At 40.2% G+C, this 16,020-nt stretch overlaps 1 protein-coding gene across 5 annotated transcripts in view; it reads left to right on the forward strand.

Annotated features, from left to right (window-relative positions):
- KLHL32 (kelch like family member 32) overlaps window positions 1–16,020 on the forward strand; it is a 151,452-nt gene that overhangs the window by 79,658 nt on the left and 55,774 nt on the right. For all 5 annotated transcript variants that reach the window (XM_075087321.1, XM_075087320.1, XM_075087318.1 and 2 more), the window contains one exon: window positions 8,385–8,483. In XM_075087321.1, coding sequence (XP_074943422.1) covers window positions 8,385–8,483 — 99 coding nt within the window. The remainder of the gene's footprint in view (window positions 1–8,384; window positions 8,484–16,020) is intronic.

A 16,020-nucleotide genomic window follows, 5' to 3' on the forward strand; every position in this document is an offset into this window, starting at 1 on the left:
ACTTGCATTCAGTTTGAAGTGTAGTAGCTCAAATGTAACTTTCTGTGTAAAATAATATATTGGAGACATCTGGTGGAAGTATTTAATATTGCATGATGGCAATATTTGATGCCTGCAGTTTTTGAAAGTTATCAAAATTAAGAATTTTAATTTTTAGCATGATATTGCAATCTGAAATGAAACTCTGTCATCCTTGCATTTTCTTTCTTTTTTTTTTTTAATAATTCGAAATATGACCATGGACTTAAAATAGCAACTTTATCTTCCTGTCCACCTAGGCAGACAGTGCCTTATCGTAATTACTACTGGAAATACTTTTCTTCTAAGGGAAAATTGATTGTTCAACAGAAGAAAAGACTATAGTAAAACTCAAATATAAATAAAATTGCAATTCCAACTGAATTAATCCACTACAATAGTCCTTAGTCATCACAAGAAAGAAATATTGGTATGGCAATAAATAAAAACTAACAAAAGGAATAGCAGCAGAATTTGGTTTTGTTCTTTGCATGACGGCTCTCAGTAATTTTCTAATAATGAAATCTTTGGCAAAAAATTGTCTTAAACATCTTCCCTCTTGGCCTTAGGCATTTTACCATGTACCCCCCATTATTCAGAATTCAGAGATACAAGACTCTTCCTGGTGTAGCTCTTGTATCCTTTCTTCATAAAAAGGCTTTAAGGTCATTCTCTTTTACTTCACAGCTGGCAGCAATAAAGCCAGAACAGAGAGTCTGTGACTAGGTTACTCACACCTCCTCTTCACAGGGGCATTTTGCAAGTGTCAGATGTCCGTTGGAAGGGAGGTGGATGAAGTACAAGCAATACAGGAACTGTATATTTTAGATATTAATATAGAGAAACAGTTCCTGGTGCAGGGTTTGGAGCTCACAGTTCCTTCTAAGAGTCTTAACCCCTAGGTCAGAGAGTCATGGGCACTGCCTGCTCTTTCTGACTTTACTTTGTTTGTTCGTTAACTATTCTGTTACCAAGAGACATAACCTCATTTGGAGGAATGGGATAACCCTTAAATAGGCCAGCGTAGTTGGGTCAGCATTCATTACAAGAAAAGGTGCTTTTGATCAAATGAAAACCTTTGGACATTTGAAAAGTTTTAGTGCTGAAAACAGGCTCTTATTAGCGCCAACGGACTGAGTTGTTTGAACAAATTTTGAGGCTTCTCATTTTGGATGAGGCTCTTGGATTCCTCCTCAAATTTAGATCCAGCAAACCACATAATTCATGTTGATCTCATATACATATATAAAATCTAAGCAATACCATAATTTGAATCGGCTGTCAGGCACTGCAGTATAGTTTTAAGAAAGAAGAATTGTGGAAGAAAACTGGGTTTAATTTCTAGTAGATGATTGTGATCCTAATTCAACAAAAATACAAATACACAGTTGGAGTCCTATGTATACTGAAGTGCTTCACTGACTTGGATCTTTCTTCTTTGTAATTAGGTTCTATCATATGTCTTTAGTCTATGGTAATAGAAATATTTTGCATTTAGATAGAATTTTGTTTGAGGACCTCAAAACACATTTACAAAAGCAAGTAATTGCTGTCCTTACTTTGTTGCATCATAGACAGGACATTATTTTGGGAGAAAATAACTTTCCAAAAGCCACAAAGCAAACCAGCAGCTTTAATAGGGCTTAATATCAAGTTCTTCTGATTTTCTAACTGGCTGGTGTCTTTCTAAACCATAATGTTTTGTTCCTGTATTAATAGAAAATAAGCTGTCTTCCTGAAGTTATAAAATTCTAAATTACCAAAGCTGAAAAGAAAGAATCAGTGAGGCAGCCCTAATATAAGAGACGTTTTATGTTCAGCTCCTTCTCCAAAAGCAGATTTTGGGGTAAGTCATCCTGTCATATCTTCTTAGCCCAAGATTAACACAGCCTTACACCCTGCCTAAAGAAAGAACGTTGAAATGTTTCCTTTTCTTGAAAGCCATCTATGAAGTTGTGTTTATAATGATTGAAGATAGGCTTTAAACTTTTCCTGTTTCATAGCATATTGAACAGATTTCCTTTTACTCATAAAATGATAACATAGCACCAGTCTTTATTAAAGGGGTATCAGTATATTATTCTAGTTACAAATCTAGAACTTCATGGTATTTTCAGATAAGTTGTTATTTCATGTGCTTGGGTTGCTCTCTATTACTTCAATCCATTATCAATGTGAGTCCTACTTAATTACTGCCTTTATTTAGTAACTTTACCTTCTATTCAGTTAGTTTAAAAACTGTCATCCTGTAACAGCTCTTGTCACTTTGCTAAACAGGTTTCATGAACTAGTAGGAGCACCATCTGGTGATTTTTTTTTTCAAATTCATGCACACAAACCTATGGTTAGTTAAAGTATTATCTTACAGCTCCTTTGTGAAATTGTTCTTTTTCTTTTGTCAGTCAAATACTTCAGCTTAGTTTTTTGGCAAAAAAAAACATGGAAGTGTGAAAGGTCTTCTCGGATAATAAAGAAATAGTAGTAATAAATATTTGTAAGTACAACTGTTTCTCCTGATAATTGCTTTGATTCCTTTATAGAATCTTGGCTTTCATCTCTCATTAGATCCCCCTTCATTTGATGGTGACAGTTTTTTTTAGTGATCAACCAGTATTTAATCTGCCATTTTTACTTAAGGCTGGAGGGAGACAGCACCTTAGCACCTCTTATTCTTTTAATCCTTTCTAGCTCACTTGCGGATGGGTGTATTGCAAAGCCCAATTGCAATGTTTGATTTTCCTGGGTAAGTGACCTCCTGTGTCCTGTGTGTGGCAGTTCCACTGGTTGCCTTTTGATTAAAGCGAATCATAGGGTTCAGTTAAACTGCCCGGTGTCCCTAGCAAAAGTGACTGCAACTGTCCCTGTTCTTTCCTACCAGGGACAACATGCCAGGTTCCTGGAAAACTGATTATGGCAGGACTATGTTGCTGTAAATACTTAACATCATTTTTCAGTGTGATTTCAAAGCCAAAAATGTAAATTTGATACTTAGTTTTGGACACTTTCCTTTTTACTTCTGTCACGAAGATGAGCTTGGTTTTGTTTCTAGCACTAGGTTACAGCTACTAGGTGTTAGGTTCACAGTTCAGCTACAGATTGCCCAGAAGGCATAGAATAACACAGAGCTTATTTAACTAAGCTGTGGACAAGACAGCTTTTCTAGAGCTGAAAGTAATCAAAGTAATGAAACGTATTCCCAAAAAATAGTGAATTTTCTTGGAGTCCTACTTATAATAATGGTGTTTACTTAATATAATGGTACTTACTTCATAATGGTATGAAGCTGTGTCAGGAGAAGTTAAGTCCGGACATTAGGAAAAGGTTCTTCACTGAGAGGGAGGTCGGTCACTGGAGCAGGCTCCCCAGGGAAGTGGTTACAGCACCAACCCTGTCAGAGTTCAAGGAGCGTCTGGACAACACTCTTAGTCATATGGTTTAGTTTTAGGTTGTCTGGCGAGGAGCCAGGAGTTGGACTCGATGATCCTTATGGGTGCCATCCAACTCCAGATATTTTATGATTTATATGCTGTGCATTTAACATAGTTTTTCATTTAGTTTTCTGGAAAAATATTATGACATATACCAGAGAAATGCTGGTCATGATTCCTTCTTGCATTGGCTAATGAGACTGGGTTTTGTAATCAGTACTAGCAAACATTACATTGCCAGGGCTTTGGGAAGCTTCCCCAGGGGGCTAGAACATTCTTCCCTCACTCACACTTTTTTGAAGCAGCACTTCTCAAAGTGTGAGGAGCTCAGGATTCAATTGAAACTTGAATGAATAGGGAGACAGGCAGAAGTGCTAACTGGTTGCTAGTGAAATGCAGTCTAAATTGCTCTAAAAGAAAAGTTACTTTTTTTGATTGCTATGAAGCACACAGAATAGTCTCCAGAGGGGAAAAACAAGTGGTACTTTTGTTAGATGCCTGTCTTGTTTGAAATGCTGATCACTGCAAGTGGAGTCAAGGAGGAATTTTCTTTTGCATCAGACTGGCAGTAATCTTAGGGTTGGTTTTTTCCTCTTGTTTTCTGTGTTAAATTCCATATGTTTTACTTTCTAGAATTTTCTGACATGATATTACATATTTCCATACTGTTATAGTGTAATGCTGGTTTATTTTTAATGTGAATCATGCGACCACCTTATTCCATGGCCCCACAAACAGCTGTGTGGAAATGAGAAGGAAATACAGGCATATAAATGAGTAGCTGGAATGAAGGTGATAGAATTGCAGGGTCAATCTCTCCATCTTTGGCTGAGCACACAGTTTAGCCTCTTTGGGTCTCAACTATCTTTAGTTTAGTGTCTTTAAAAGTGCCTGGATGAACTATAATGGCCTGCAATAGGCAGGGAATATATTATATGGTCTAATTGTTCTTTCCAGATATAAACCTCATGAGACTCCATAGAGGTCATAGTTAATCTGGACCTTACATTCTCCCTCAGGCTGTAAGTTTCTTTGTAGGGAAGGACAATTTAAGGAGTTTCTTCCTTACTTTTTTGTCCATTACTGCCTTCTTTGCTAAGAATACACATTTTCCTGTTGGCCTATACTGGTTTGTTGGTTGTAGCAGGGCAGGAGGTATTAAAAGAGTAGGAGAATGTTCTCAGTCTGGGCAGTGTGGAGGTAGGGCATGAGCAGTTGTCTTTGAGAAAGGGTGGTGGTTCATATACTGCTCCTAGCCCAAGAAATCATAGCTGCTAGTTGCTTTGTGTTGCCAAGAAGTCTCCCAGAGAAAACTGATTGAAGAGGGAGGTAAGATGTGTGACCCCAGCTAATCTTTTCCACGCTTGCCCAGAGCCTGAAGATGTACTGGGTCAGGGGGGATGTGGAGTGAGTTGGGAAAGGAAGAGGGAATGAATTCCAGTTCTAGGACTGCTGCCCAGAGAGAAGATGTACAGGGAGGTGTTCAGGGCCATGTGTATCTGTGACCATGGGGATGATTATAAAATTCCTTTTTCTGCCTCTGAATTTTGCTTCAGAAGCTCAGGTTTAATTTATGAACGTTTCTAATTCTTGTATTTGCAGAGCAGCTTTCCTCAGTATATCAACGAAGCATAAATGGGTGCATTTCCATGTAGGTTTGAATTGTACATCAAAGAAATGTGGATCTAAGAAGCTGTGTAATCTGCCCTTCTGGATCTTGTGAACTCAGCATTCACTTGCAAAGAAACACCAAATTTTTGCATCCTTTCTATCCCTTGGCTTATGGATCTGACCACAAGAGGGAGTGATCTGGATTTAGTGCATGCTCCCTGAAGGGTTTGTGGGATGGTGGAGGGTAGAATGGTTGCCTTGAAGAATAGGATTTGTGTCTGAAAACACAGTCATTGTGGGGGAGGAGAAAAATAGCTTGACAAAGGACATCATTTTGAAAACGAGCTGTACGTCAGACCTGGTAGCTTGGGAAAGTAAGTTATTCAGGCTGTCTACAAAATCTGCCCTTTGTATACAGGGAGAAGGTGGTTAAACTGATTTTCTTGGGTAGCATCAAGGGCCAGAGAAAGGTTGAGAGCATGATGGAAATTAACCCTTCAAAATAAGGATTGAATAGAGGATTGATTGTAAGATGCAGCCAGATGCAATACCTGAGTTGCATCTAATTAATCTTAATATAAAAATAGCACAGAAACCAGTCTTTAGATGGCATGTGTCATACAAAGGCACATCCTTCACTGGTGAAGATTGCAAAGTTTGTCTGAAGCTAATGGTTCCAAATTACTCTGAGCTTCTGCTCTGATAATTATGCCTTGTAACCCTTGGGTTGAGGATGGTGTAGGGAAAATTATTAAGCGTCTCTCTTTAGTTTTCGCCCTAATTATTTGTGATTAACTTTGAAGGTGTGAATCCAAAGTAGATCTTCGTTTCCCTCTCCTTAATTTTCAGTAAGCATCACTCTGAAGACCTGAGAGCTGTTGTTTTGAGGGTTAGACAAACAGAGGAGAGTCAGTCACTGTGTGTAATTCTGGTGTGCATATGGTGGTATTTATGTGCATTTACTGTTAAGATTTAGCTGGATGGCCTATATAGCATATAAACAGCTATGCTGGTAATTAATAAAAATCAAGTAATTCTGTTAATGCATAGAGGTGAAGAGGTGTGGAATAATTGTCAATTACCCCAGTTTCAGTAGAAGGAAGGCTTGCAATATTTTCTTTCTTCTTTACTTACTGTCTGCTTTTTCTTGTGAGTTTTACCAGCATGCAGTTTGCTGATGGTAAACACTTAGCACAGATGAATTAGTATTTTTACCTATATCCAAATAAGTATTGAACACAATTCAGATAGTTCCATTTAAGGCAAAGTCTTGGAAAGAGACAAAATAGACTTTCCTCAGTTACCTTGGGAAGCACAAAGGTGAATATGTTATCTCAGCAGAATAAATTTTGCATGGTGTAGGAAAGCTGAAAGTATGAAAGTAATGGAAAAACACGTAAGAAATATGTCTACCACTTTGAAATGAACTTTTGTTGCTGACTTTGTGCAAATCATCTCTAGGTAGTAACCAGTCACACTCCTTGCCTCTTGTCCTGCTTCTCATCTCAATGCTACTAGTATTATTTGTAAATGGATCGCTGTAGCTTTAAAATATATTAATATTGTCACAGTTAGATATACTTTATCTATGACTACAAGGTAGTAATCTGCTTAGGGTTCTGGTCCTCTTCATATTGTGTCTTTAACAAGGCTGAGCTGGTGGTTGGCACTTAGTAATATGGCATCAGATGACAACATCCTCAGTGTAAAAGATATCTGAATAACACTGCAAGGTCTAAACCTGCCTGTTTTGTCAGTCTGACCTTGAGTTCTCCCCTGAAAATGTTTGACAGTGTTGCTCTTTTTTTTTTTTTAATACTTACTGGAGATATTTTTGTAACTGCAATCCTTTCTAGCTGTCCATTGACCTACCTCTCGTCATGCATAGCAACCTGATTAGCACCAGCCAAAAACCTGGATTGTGCTGGGCCTGATTGTCACTTACATGAAGATCCTTACTTGCCTTTCTGGCTAGATAAAGAACTTTTATACCATGTGTAAATTACATATATGTTCACTTAAACCCAAGTATGAATACACATATATAGTGATTTGCACAAGCTTTAAGCATGTCGTACAGTGATGGAACTCAATGTAAATGAGCTCTTGACATAATCAATCACCTTCTCTCCTGTTCCTAATACATCCATAATGTTGGGAGATAAATTGTGGTTTTGCTTGAAGAAATGCATACGTGGGTTTGTGGTTTTGGGTTTTTTTTTGTTTTGTTTTGTTGTTTTTTTTTAATTTTCCCTCAAAAACAGTTTAACTGCAAAAGATGCAGATAAGTGTCTTTCCTTTGGTTTGCCATCCTCCTTACTGTGCTGCATTTGAGATGTAGAAATGATGCTGTGAGATTAAACTAAATTGTGTGGGCAGAAGAAAAAGGATCTAAAAAAAGCCTTACTTCCCAGTGGAGCAGTGAGAGACTGACCTCATGTGGTGCAAAACCAAAGTTGCCAGGGGAAATACAACAAGGATAAAACTCTGAATAAACTGAGTATCTTTGAAAAATTAATTTTTCTCATGCATTTCTGATTTTTGTTGGATGCTGCACCACTTATTTTTAAATATTAGTTTGGATATTTGTAATGCAGTTGCTGATAAGAAGTTGACCAGTGTCTGTATTCCCAAAGACTTTTTTGTGTCCTGAAAGGGATGCTCTAACAAGCTGACCCCAAGACAGCAGGCTAGGAGCTAAGGCCCAATTATCCTGGCTGCTGCCTCTGTGTGATTTTAATTGAAATGAGTAGGAGTTTCATGTGAGCAAGCGACAGGATAATCAGTCTTGGTTTCTAAGCCCTTTCTGGCAGTTCCCCAGCAGCATGCTCATTCTGCCTTCACAGCTTTGCTCTGTAAAATGAAGACAGTAGTTAGGAAAATTTTGAAGTGGCACCATGCAGAATGGGAAGGGTGTTCCTAGCCTGTGTATTTTTTACCAGCATGAATAATACTAATACTGGAGACTTCTGAGTCAATTCTGTTGGCCTGATTCATCATTATATGTGGAAGCATCCAGGTATGTGCATAACGAAAGGAGGTTCTGTTATTTTGAAAAGTCTCCTTTTTAAATAAATAACATGCAATTTATTTTAAAGGATTTAAGGAATAAAGTGGCTTATGGACTGTCACAGGAAAATCTGTTTAAAAATCCTTCAGGCAATTCAGGTGAACTTTAAAAACTCTGTCCCCATCCTGCAAAGACTTCTCTATATACTCTTTTTGTTCTTTATGTTAACTTAAATGTCTGAAATAACAGAGGCCTGTAGTATTTTTCACAAGTACTCTGAATTCTGCATGACAAACCTTCCATTTTCTTCTTTACAGATCCTCTTGGAACCGGGGGTGATACAGGATGTCCTAGTGGCTGGGAGTCACTTGCAGCTGCTGGAGCTTCTCAGTTTATGTTCTCACTATCTCATTCAGGTGAGGCTTCTCTGCCTGATTATCGGCCATTTCTGTTTTGTAAGCTTTTGTTTCAAGCCTCATTTTAGCAGGAGAGTATTAGTACAATACCTGGGGTAATGCAAATGGCAATAAACTGGATTTCAGGAGACCTGAATTTTGAGTGTGATCTGGGTATCAGTTTGTGGTAGATCCTTTCTCCTCCCATCCATTTTGTCCATTTCAGTCCTGAAAACAAGGATGGTCCACTGATTAGTGTCAGCACATGGGAGTTTGATTCCCTCCTTTACCAGAGGATTTGCTTTCTTCTGCCTGAGTTTACCCAATGTTAATTATTTCCCTATTGCAATCATGAGTATTGTGAAGCATTCAGATGCATAAGTGTTCACAATGGAATATTGATGCGTATTTCAGGGCACTACTACCTCCAACTGAAGGGGTAGGGCTTATTACAATGGCATCTTATTCTCAAATGGCCTTGTGCCCATAATGCTGATATTATCATCAACATTAGGGCTGTCATTATGGAGCAAAGAATCTGAATCCAGTAAAACAATTTTTTGTGCTTGGCTTGTATAGGAGGTGGCTCATGATGGTAACAAGGAAATAGCTTTGTGTATCTATGGAAAGCCTTATTAAAAAAAATTACAATAGCAATTCTACAGAACGGTTTCCTTTCCTTTGTAGCTTTTCAGTATTGTTTCTGAAATAGGGCGCATTGGCTGTATCTGTGCAACGGTTTGGCATGGAAATGCATGTCAGCACAATCCTCTCCGTATGTATTTGCCTTCCAACAGCATAGCTGCCTTTGAACAGTCTGAGTGTGCTTGGCAGCACACTGAGCTACTGAGTACCACAGGCATGCAGGATCTCATGTTAAGAGCCTCAGGATGTACTTGAAGGCTCTGTGTCTTACAGAGAAAGAGTCTGTTCTTCGAGCGTTAGCCCTAGGGAAGCCCTCAAAATGTGTGTTCAGACAAGGTGATATTAATTTGTGCATTATAAATTGATCAGAAAGTTAAAGGAGCTCATAGAGTACTGCAGTTTGTATCAGTTTTGTTTTCAGGAATGTAAGGAGGGATTTAATTTTTCTGAGAAAATAGACGTGGAATGTATTGGGAAAGATGGTTGGTTTGAGAAATAAGAAATGTGAGATGCCAAATAAGCCACAAAACCATTTGACCTACCAGTTGTCAGGCAGGCATGGGAAGGAGTTACTCTAATGATAAAGAATGTACAAGCCTAACATTGATAGGCATACAGTGTGTTTAATGCCCCCTTAAAAATCAGTCAGTGTGAGCATGTCTCTGCCGCTTACGCGCTCTTCATCAGAAATTCAGCCAAAGAGACCATTGCCGCAAAGAAGCTAGGGGAAATTTTAGAGAGTAGGGAAGAAGCTGAGTATTGTGGAGCCAGCGAGGCAGCGACATGAGAGGACTGTAGGAAAGGAACAGGTACATTCCCATTGTAAGTCCTTGTACTAAATTCTTCCATGACCTGTGTTGAGTTGCCTCTGGTATATGTAGTTTTTCCCTTGGCACCATTCAGTTTTGCTCCTGAGGTCACTGCAGTAGAAAGACAACTGTAGAATTAGCAGTGCTTTGGATCTTGTCCTTGATGTGCAAGCCACAGTCAAGTGTTTAAAAAAACAAACAAAAACCCCAAACAACAAAAACCAAAACAAAAATCAAAAAAACGAAAACAAAACAAAAAACCAACCTCAAAACCACACCACCCCCCTGAAACACCCCAGAGTGAGCAAGCATTGCTGCCAAATTGCTCTGTAGTTAACAGACTAGTAAAAATTCTGTGGAGGTGACGGTCAATATGCAGTTACTCAACTGATATGAAAGAGCTCTGTTGTATCTTGAATTGTGATTACTCCCCAGCCTTTGCTGTTTGGGGGTTTTGTTTTTAGCTTCATTTGTAGAGGGGGACTTACTTGAAGCATGCTGATGTATTTTATTGAAGATACATGAATATTTGTGAATCTCTCCAGTCATAAGGTCTGCATAATTCTCAGGTGCTTTAAACATTGAAACAAGGCTTGCAATCTCACACATCTGGCTCAGCCTAAACAAATGGTAAGGCAACATGATTGCTGTTAGCTGTATTGCTGCTACATAGGTGTGGGAAAGCTAAGCTGAAGATTTGAGCTTTGTGTATCTTGAACTGCGCAAAGGTCCATGGTCACACACGCAGTGTTTGCAGAGTGCACATGTAATCTTGAAGACTCTTACTTCCTGAGTTCCTCTTCCAGCTCAGATTGATTGCTGGTTTTGGCTGAGGTTTTTCAAAGGAGGCTGAGAAATGCTGAGAGCTGTAACCAACAGGGAGACTTTGAAATATTATGGAAGCGGGTTATCTGAATGTTGTTTCTCTTTTAGAAGTTTTAGCCTTTAGAGTTCCAGTGGACCATAACTATCCTATTATGACATTGGAGAAGGCAAGAGAAAGCTAGCTGAAGGCTTTGAATGTGGTGGAGATCTGAGAAAGGACTTCTTAGAGCTGTAGAGGACATGGTATTAGGTAGTGTGTTTGTGATGACCTATTTTGCACTTTAAAGCTGGTAAATGTTTTTCTGAAGGGTACATGACGACTTTATTATTATGCAAGAGAATAAATGAGTTAAAAGATTTATTCAGAACATAGAAATGTTTATTTTGTAAATATGTCTGAGTTATATAACTGTAGATGTAAGAACTTTTGTCTTTTTCCTCAGCTGTTTGTGTATTCAGTACCAGAGAGAGCAAATTATTTCAACAATCAAAGAGTCTTAAGAAGGGAATGCTATTGAGAATACGAGATTTTAATGGAATTTCCCTCTACTGATCAACATCACCTCAATATTGTGTGGGTATAGCTCTAGACATCAGTTTTTAAACCAGAGGTTGATTTCCACTGGCATTCAGTGACCTGGGACATAAAATTGTCCACATCTTAAAGCTAAGTGATTCTCCTGATTTTCTAAAGTCCAGTATTTTTGCTTTCAGTGGAGTTCTGTATACCTGCTAAGTTACACTCAAGGTAATAGGGTGATAAGTGGAGTGAGGGGTTTAGAAGTTACAGAGCTGTCCAAAGCAACCTACTTGTTTCTGAGAGGGAGGGCACGGCATGATTGTTAACATTTATCCCTTTAACTTTCTGCTGCCAGATCAGGCACATTCTGTGAAGAACAAATTAAATTTACACACTGGACAGAGTCTGGGATATGGGATATCATTTATGTTACGTTTATTGGTTGGACAGTTGCATGTTTTGAATACAACCTTATTAGAAGTGGTGTTAGCTGACTGTCTTGTATTAAATGCTGGAAATAATTTCCTATTCTATCAGTAGCTAGGAGCAAAAAGTATAGTAGACATGAGCAGTGATCCTGGTTGCCATTAAAGTTCCCCTGACTGTTAGAAATTGTTCTTGGGACCATAAATGTTTATGTGTCAAGAACAGTTAAAACTTTGATGCCAGTTACCCCATCTGGGATAACAAAAAATGTTTTCTGGGATAACAAAAAATGTTTTTGCATATATATCAACAACAAAAAGAGAATCTCTGTCCTCTTTTGGATGAGGAGGGGAACATTGCAACTGAGATGAGGAAAAGGCTGAGGTACTAAATGCTTTCTTTGCCTTGGTCTTTAACAGTAAGACCAGTTTTCCCCAGGGTATTCAGCCCCTGGAGCTGTAAGGCAGGGATGGATTGCAGAATAAACCCTCCATAATCCAGGAGAAAGCAGTTTATGACATGCTGCTCCACCTGGACACTCACAACTCTATGGGGCTGGATAGGATCCACCCGAGAGTACTGAGGGACCTGGTAGAGGAGCTCACCAAGCCACTCTCCATCATTTACCAGCAGTCCTGGTTAACAGGGGAGGTCCTAGATGACTGGAGGCTTGCTGATGTGACGCCCATCACAAGAAGGGCCGGAAGGAGGATCCAGGGAACTACAGGCCTGTCAGCCTGACCTCGGTACTGGGAAAGGTTATGGAGTGGTTCATCTTGAGTGACCTCACCAGGCATGTGCAGAACAACCAAGGGATCAGGCCCAGCCAGCATGGTTTCAGGAAAGGCAGGTCCTGCCTGACCAACCTGATCTCCTTCTATGACTGGGTGGCCTGCTTAGTGGATGAGGGAAACGCTGTGGATGTTGTCTACCTGGACTTTAGCAAAGCTGTTGATACTGCCTCCCACAGTATCCTCCTAGAGAAGCTGGCGGCTCATGGCTTGGACAGGTGTCCTCTTCAGTGGGTAAAAAGCTGGCTGGACGGCTGAGCCCAGAGAGTTGCGGTGAACGGAGCTAAATCCAGTTGGTGGCCAATCATGAGCAGCGTTCCCCAGGGCTCAGTGTTGGGGCCAGTCTTGTTTAATGTCTTTATCAATGATCCAGATGAGGGGATCAAGTGCACCCTCAGTAAGTTTGCAGGTGACACCAAGTTGGGTGGGAGTGTTGATCTGCTCAAGGGTGGGAAGGCTTTGCAGAGGGATCTGGACAGGCTGGATTGATGGGCCGAGGCCAATTGTATGAGGTTTAACAAGGCCAAGTGCCGGGTCCTGCTCTTGGATTGCAACAACCCCAGGCAACACTACAGGCTTGGGCAAGAGTAGCTGGAGAGCTGCCTGGAGGAAAAGGACCTGGGGGTGCTGGTTGACAGCCACCTGAACATGAGCCAGCATGTGCCCAGGTGGGCAAGAAGGCCAGTGGCATCCTGGTTTGTATCAGGAATAGCGTGGCCAGCAGGAGCAGGGCAGTGATTGTGCCCCTGTACTGGGCACTGGTGAGGTCGCACCTCGAGTACTGTGTTTAGTTTTGGGCCCCTCACTACAAGAAGGACATTTTGTTGCTGGAGTGTGTCCAGAGAAGGGCAACGGAACTGGTGAAGGGTCTAGAGAGCAAGTCTTCTGAGGCGTAGCTGAGGGAGCTGTTGTTGTTTAGTCTGGAGAAGAGGAGGCTGAGGGGAGACCTTATCGCTCTCTACAACTACCTGAAAGGAGGCTGTAGTGAGGTGTGTGTTGGTCTTTTCTCCGAGGTTACTAGCGATAGAACGAGAGGAAATGGTGTCAAGCTGCATCAGGGGAGGTTTAGATTGGATATTAGGAAAAATGTGTTTACTGAAAGAGTGGTCGGGCATTGGAACAGGCTGCTCAGGGAGGTGGTAGAGTTGCTATCCCTGGAGGTATTTAAAAGACATGTAGACGTGGCACTTCAGGGCATGGTTTAGGAGGCATGGTGGTGTTGGGTCAACGGTTGGACTTGATGATCCTAGAGGTCTTTTCCAACCTTAATGATTCTATGATTAGTTTTAACTGCATGAAGTTCCCTGCTAGGTTACCTTTTAGAAACTTCATTACAGTTGATAGAACTCTGCAACAGGTGTATCTGCCTACTTGCTACTGATGTCAATCATAGCATCTTTAAAGGGGACTAGTTTAAGCTGAAAAGAACATTTTGGGTAAGTGATTAAAATGAGCTTGAAAGAACACAGCACTGCACAGCAGCAGTAAATTGGGATATATTTTTTTTTGAGCCTTCTCTGTAGTATATGCACTGGATTCTTCGTTACAGAAGCAGACGGCGAGCCGGATCAGGCCTGGAATGCAAAAATTAGATTAGTTTAATAAACAATTGAAGCAGGCAAATAGCCTTGGGTGGGGGCATTTGATTTTTAACCTTCTAACCTAATGGTCAATGTAGGCTTATAAAACAAAAGTTTTTTCATGGTGTATGAGCACCTAATGATCTGGGTCTTCTCTTCTACTAATTTTAAACTATTTGAATGTGTTTATAGATTGAAATATGCTACTGTTTTTAAAAGGAAGAAGCTACAAATGAATCTGCCTGTGGAATGAAAAGGAGTGTGCATGGTTTACATACATGGTGGGGCCACAGCTTCAAAGCTATTTATTTTTCGTAAACCCAGCTTGCCCGTTTGGAACTGTGCCAACAACACAATCCCAACTTTCACTAAGATACACTCTTTCAGAGATGAATTAATTCTTACACCAGAGATTGAGAGCATCACCTTTTGTATTGCTAGAAACCCAAGCTCAGTTGGGATTTTTTAGCTGCTGGGTTTTTCATATAGAGCAAATTAAACTGCTGAAAAAAAAAATCTAAAGGTCATCTAGCAACCAAGGCTTGCCTTTTTTTAACTAATACTGAGTTTTTAATCTAAGTACACATACGCTTACTCTCCACCCCCTACCCCCACCCCCGAGAATTAGAGTGCTTTTTTATAAAGCCACCACCATCAAACTTGAGTCCACCAACTTTATCCCATGGTGGAAAGAATGACCGTCCAACACCAAGAAATTAAAGCAGACAAAAATAATATCATCTTGAATTTTGCTGGTTTTCAGTGTTATGCAACATGCAGTTGCTGTGCTAGTCTGCTGTTTTTTGAAGGAGCATATTTTGTCAGCTGTTGAGTCATTGAGCTATTGACAGTCATTAGGAAGGTTCTTGTACGAAGCTCAAAACCAACTTGTGGAATTTATCTCCTCTCTCTCTTAACACGTGGGCGCATTACAGAGATACAGATTTATATGTATGAAATGTGCATTCACTACGGAGGATTCCAAGTCAGAGTGGGACTTGGGGGAAAAAACAATGGTGGTGGTTTTTCTCCATTTTTCAGTTTGTTTTAGTAAGAAAAGTAAAAATGGCATACCCAGTCACTTTGAATCCCATTCTTACTGTAATACACTTCCTGCTATTTAGGTGTGCAATGGTAGTGGATATTCTGCTCATGGGGTGTTAACTGTTAGAGAAAGTGGTGCAACTGTAGGCAGGAGCCTGCTGGCTTTGTGTGGTGTTCTGCTTTTCCTAATGAACTAATAGTTGGCAAAGCTGAGTTGGAACTGCTGATGGACATGTGAAAAATTAGGCTGGAGTGTCTAGGTTAACTATTGCTGGCAAGATTAAAGCTCCCCAGCTATCTAGCTAGGGGTAGTCTTCTTGCTTGCCAGTCTTCTGCATCAGAGTTGCAGGAGAGGTTGTAAGTTGGGAAGAGGCAGATACTGCTACATCTTCCTTCTCTTTGCAATTTCTGTCAGGAAGGGAGATCAGCTTTGATATGTGTTTTAAATAGGAACAAAGAATCTGTATTACCTCCCTGTTTCCCTCCCTGCCCTTCTCATGTTGTCCTTCTGGTCAGTGTGGCCTCCTTACCTGACCTTTCTGTCCCTGAAAGACTGCTTCTGGAATCTTTCTAGTATTTTTATAAAGCTGTAAACAGAGGCTGATGAATCCCAGCATGCTCAGTGTGCCAAAAGTCATCTTCGTTTTTATTACCGTCTGATCAATACTAATGTTTTATTAGTCCTCCTGCCCGTCCCTCCTGCCCTCCAGTGCTTTTAATTCTCCTTACCAGTTGAGGCAGCTTAGACACATGCACCCCCAAAATGGCATTATATGTAATTGGGTAGTGCAGCTACCCTTATCTGCTGGTTGTCCTTGGTGACATGCCCACTTAGCAGTCTGGCAGGAAAACTTGTTCGATTGCAAGAGATGAAACCCAAAAGGCCGAATGGCTGAACCATAGTTGACATAAGGCAGT

This window comes from Phalacrocorax aristotelis, chromosome 3 (assembly GCF_949628215.1).
Source record: "Phalacrocorax aristotelis chromosome 3, bGulAri2.1, whole genome shotgun sequence".
NCBI classification, from domain to species: domain Eukaryota; kingdom Metazoa; phylum Chordata; class Aves; order Suliformes; family Phalacrocoracidae; genus Phalacrocorax; species Phalacrocorax aristotelis.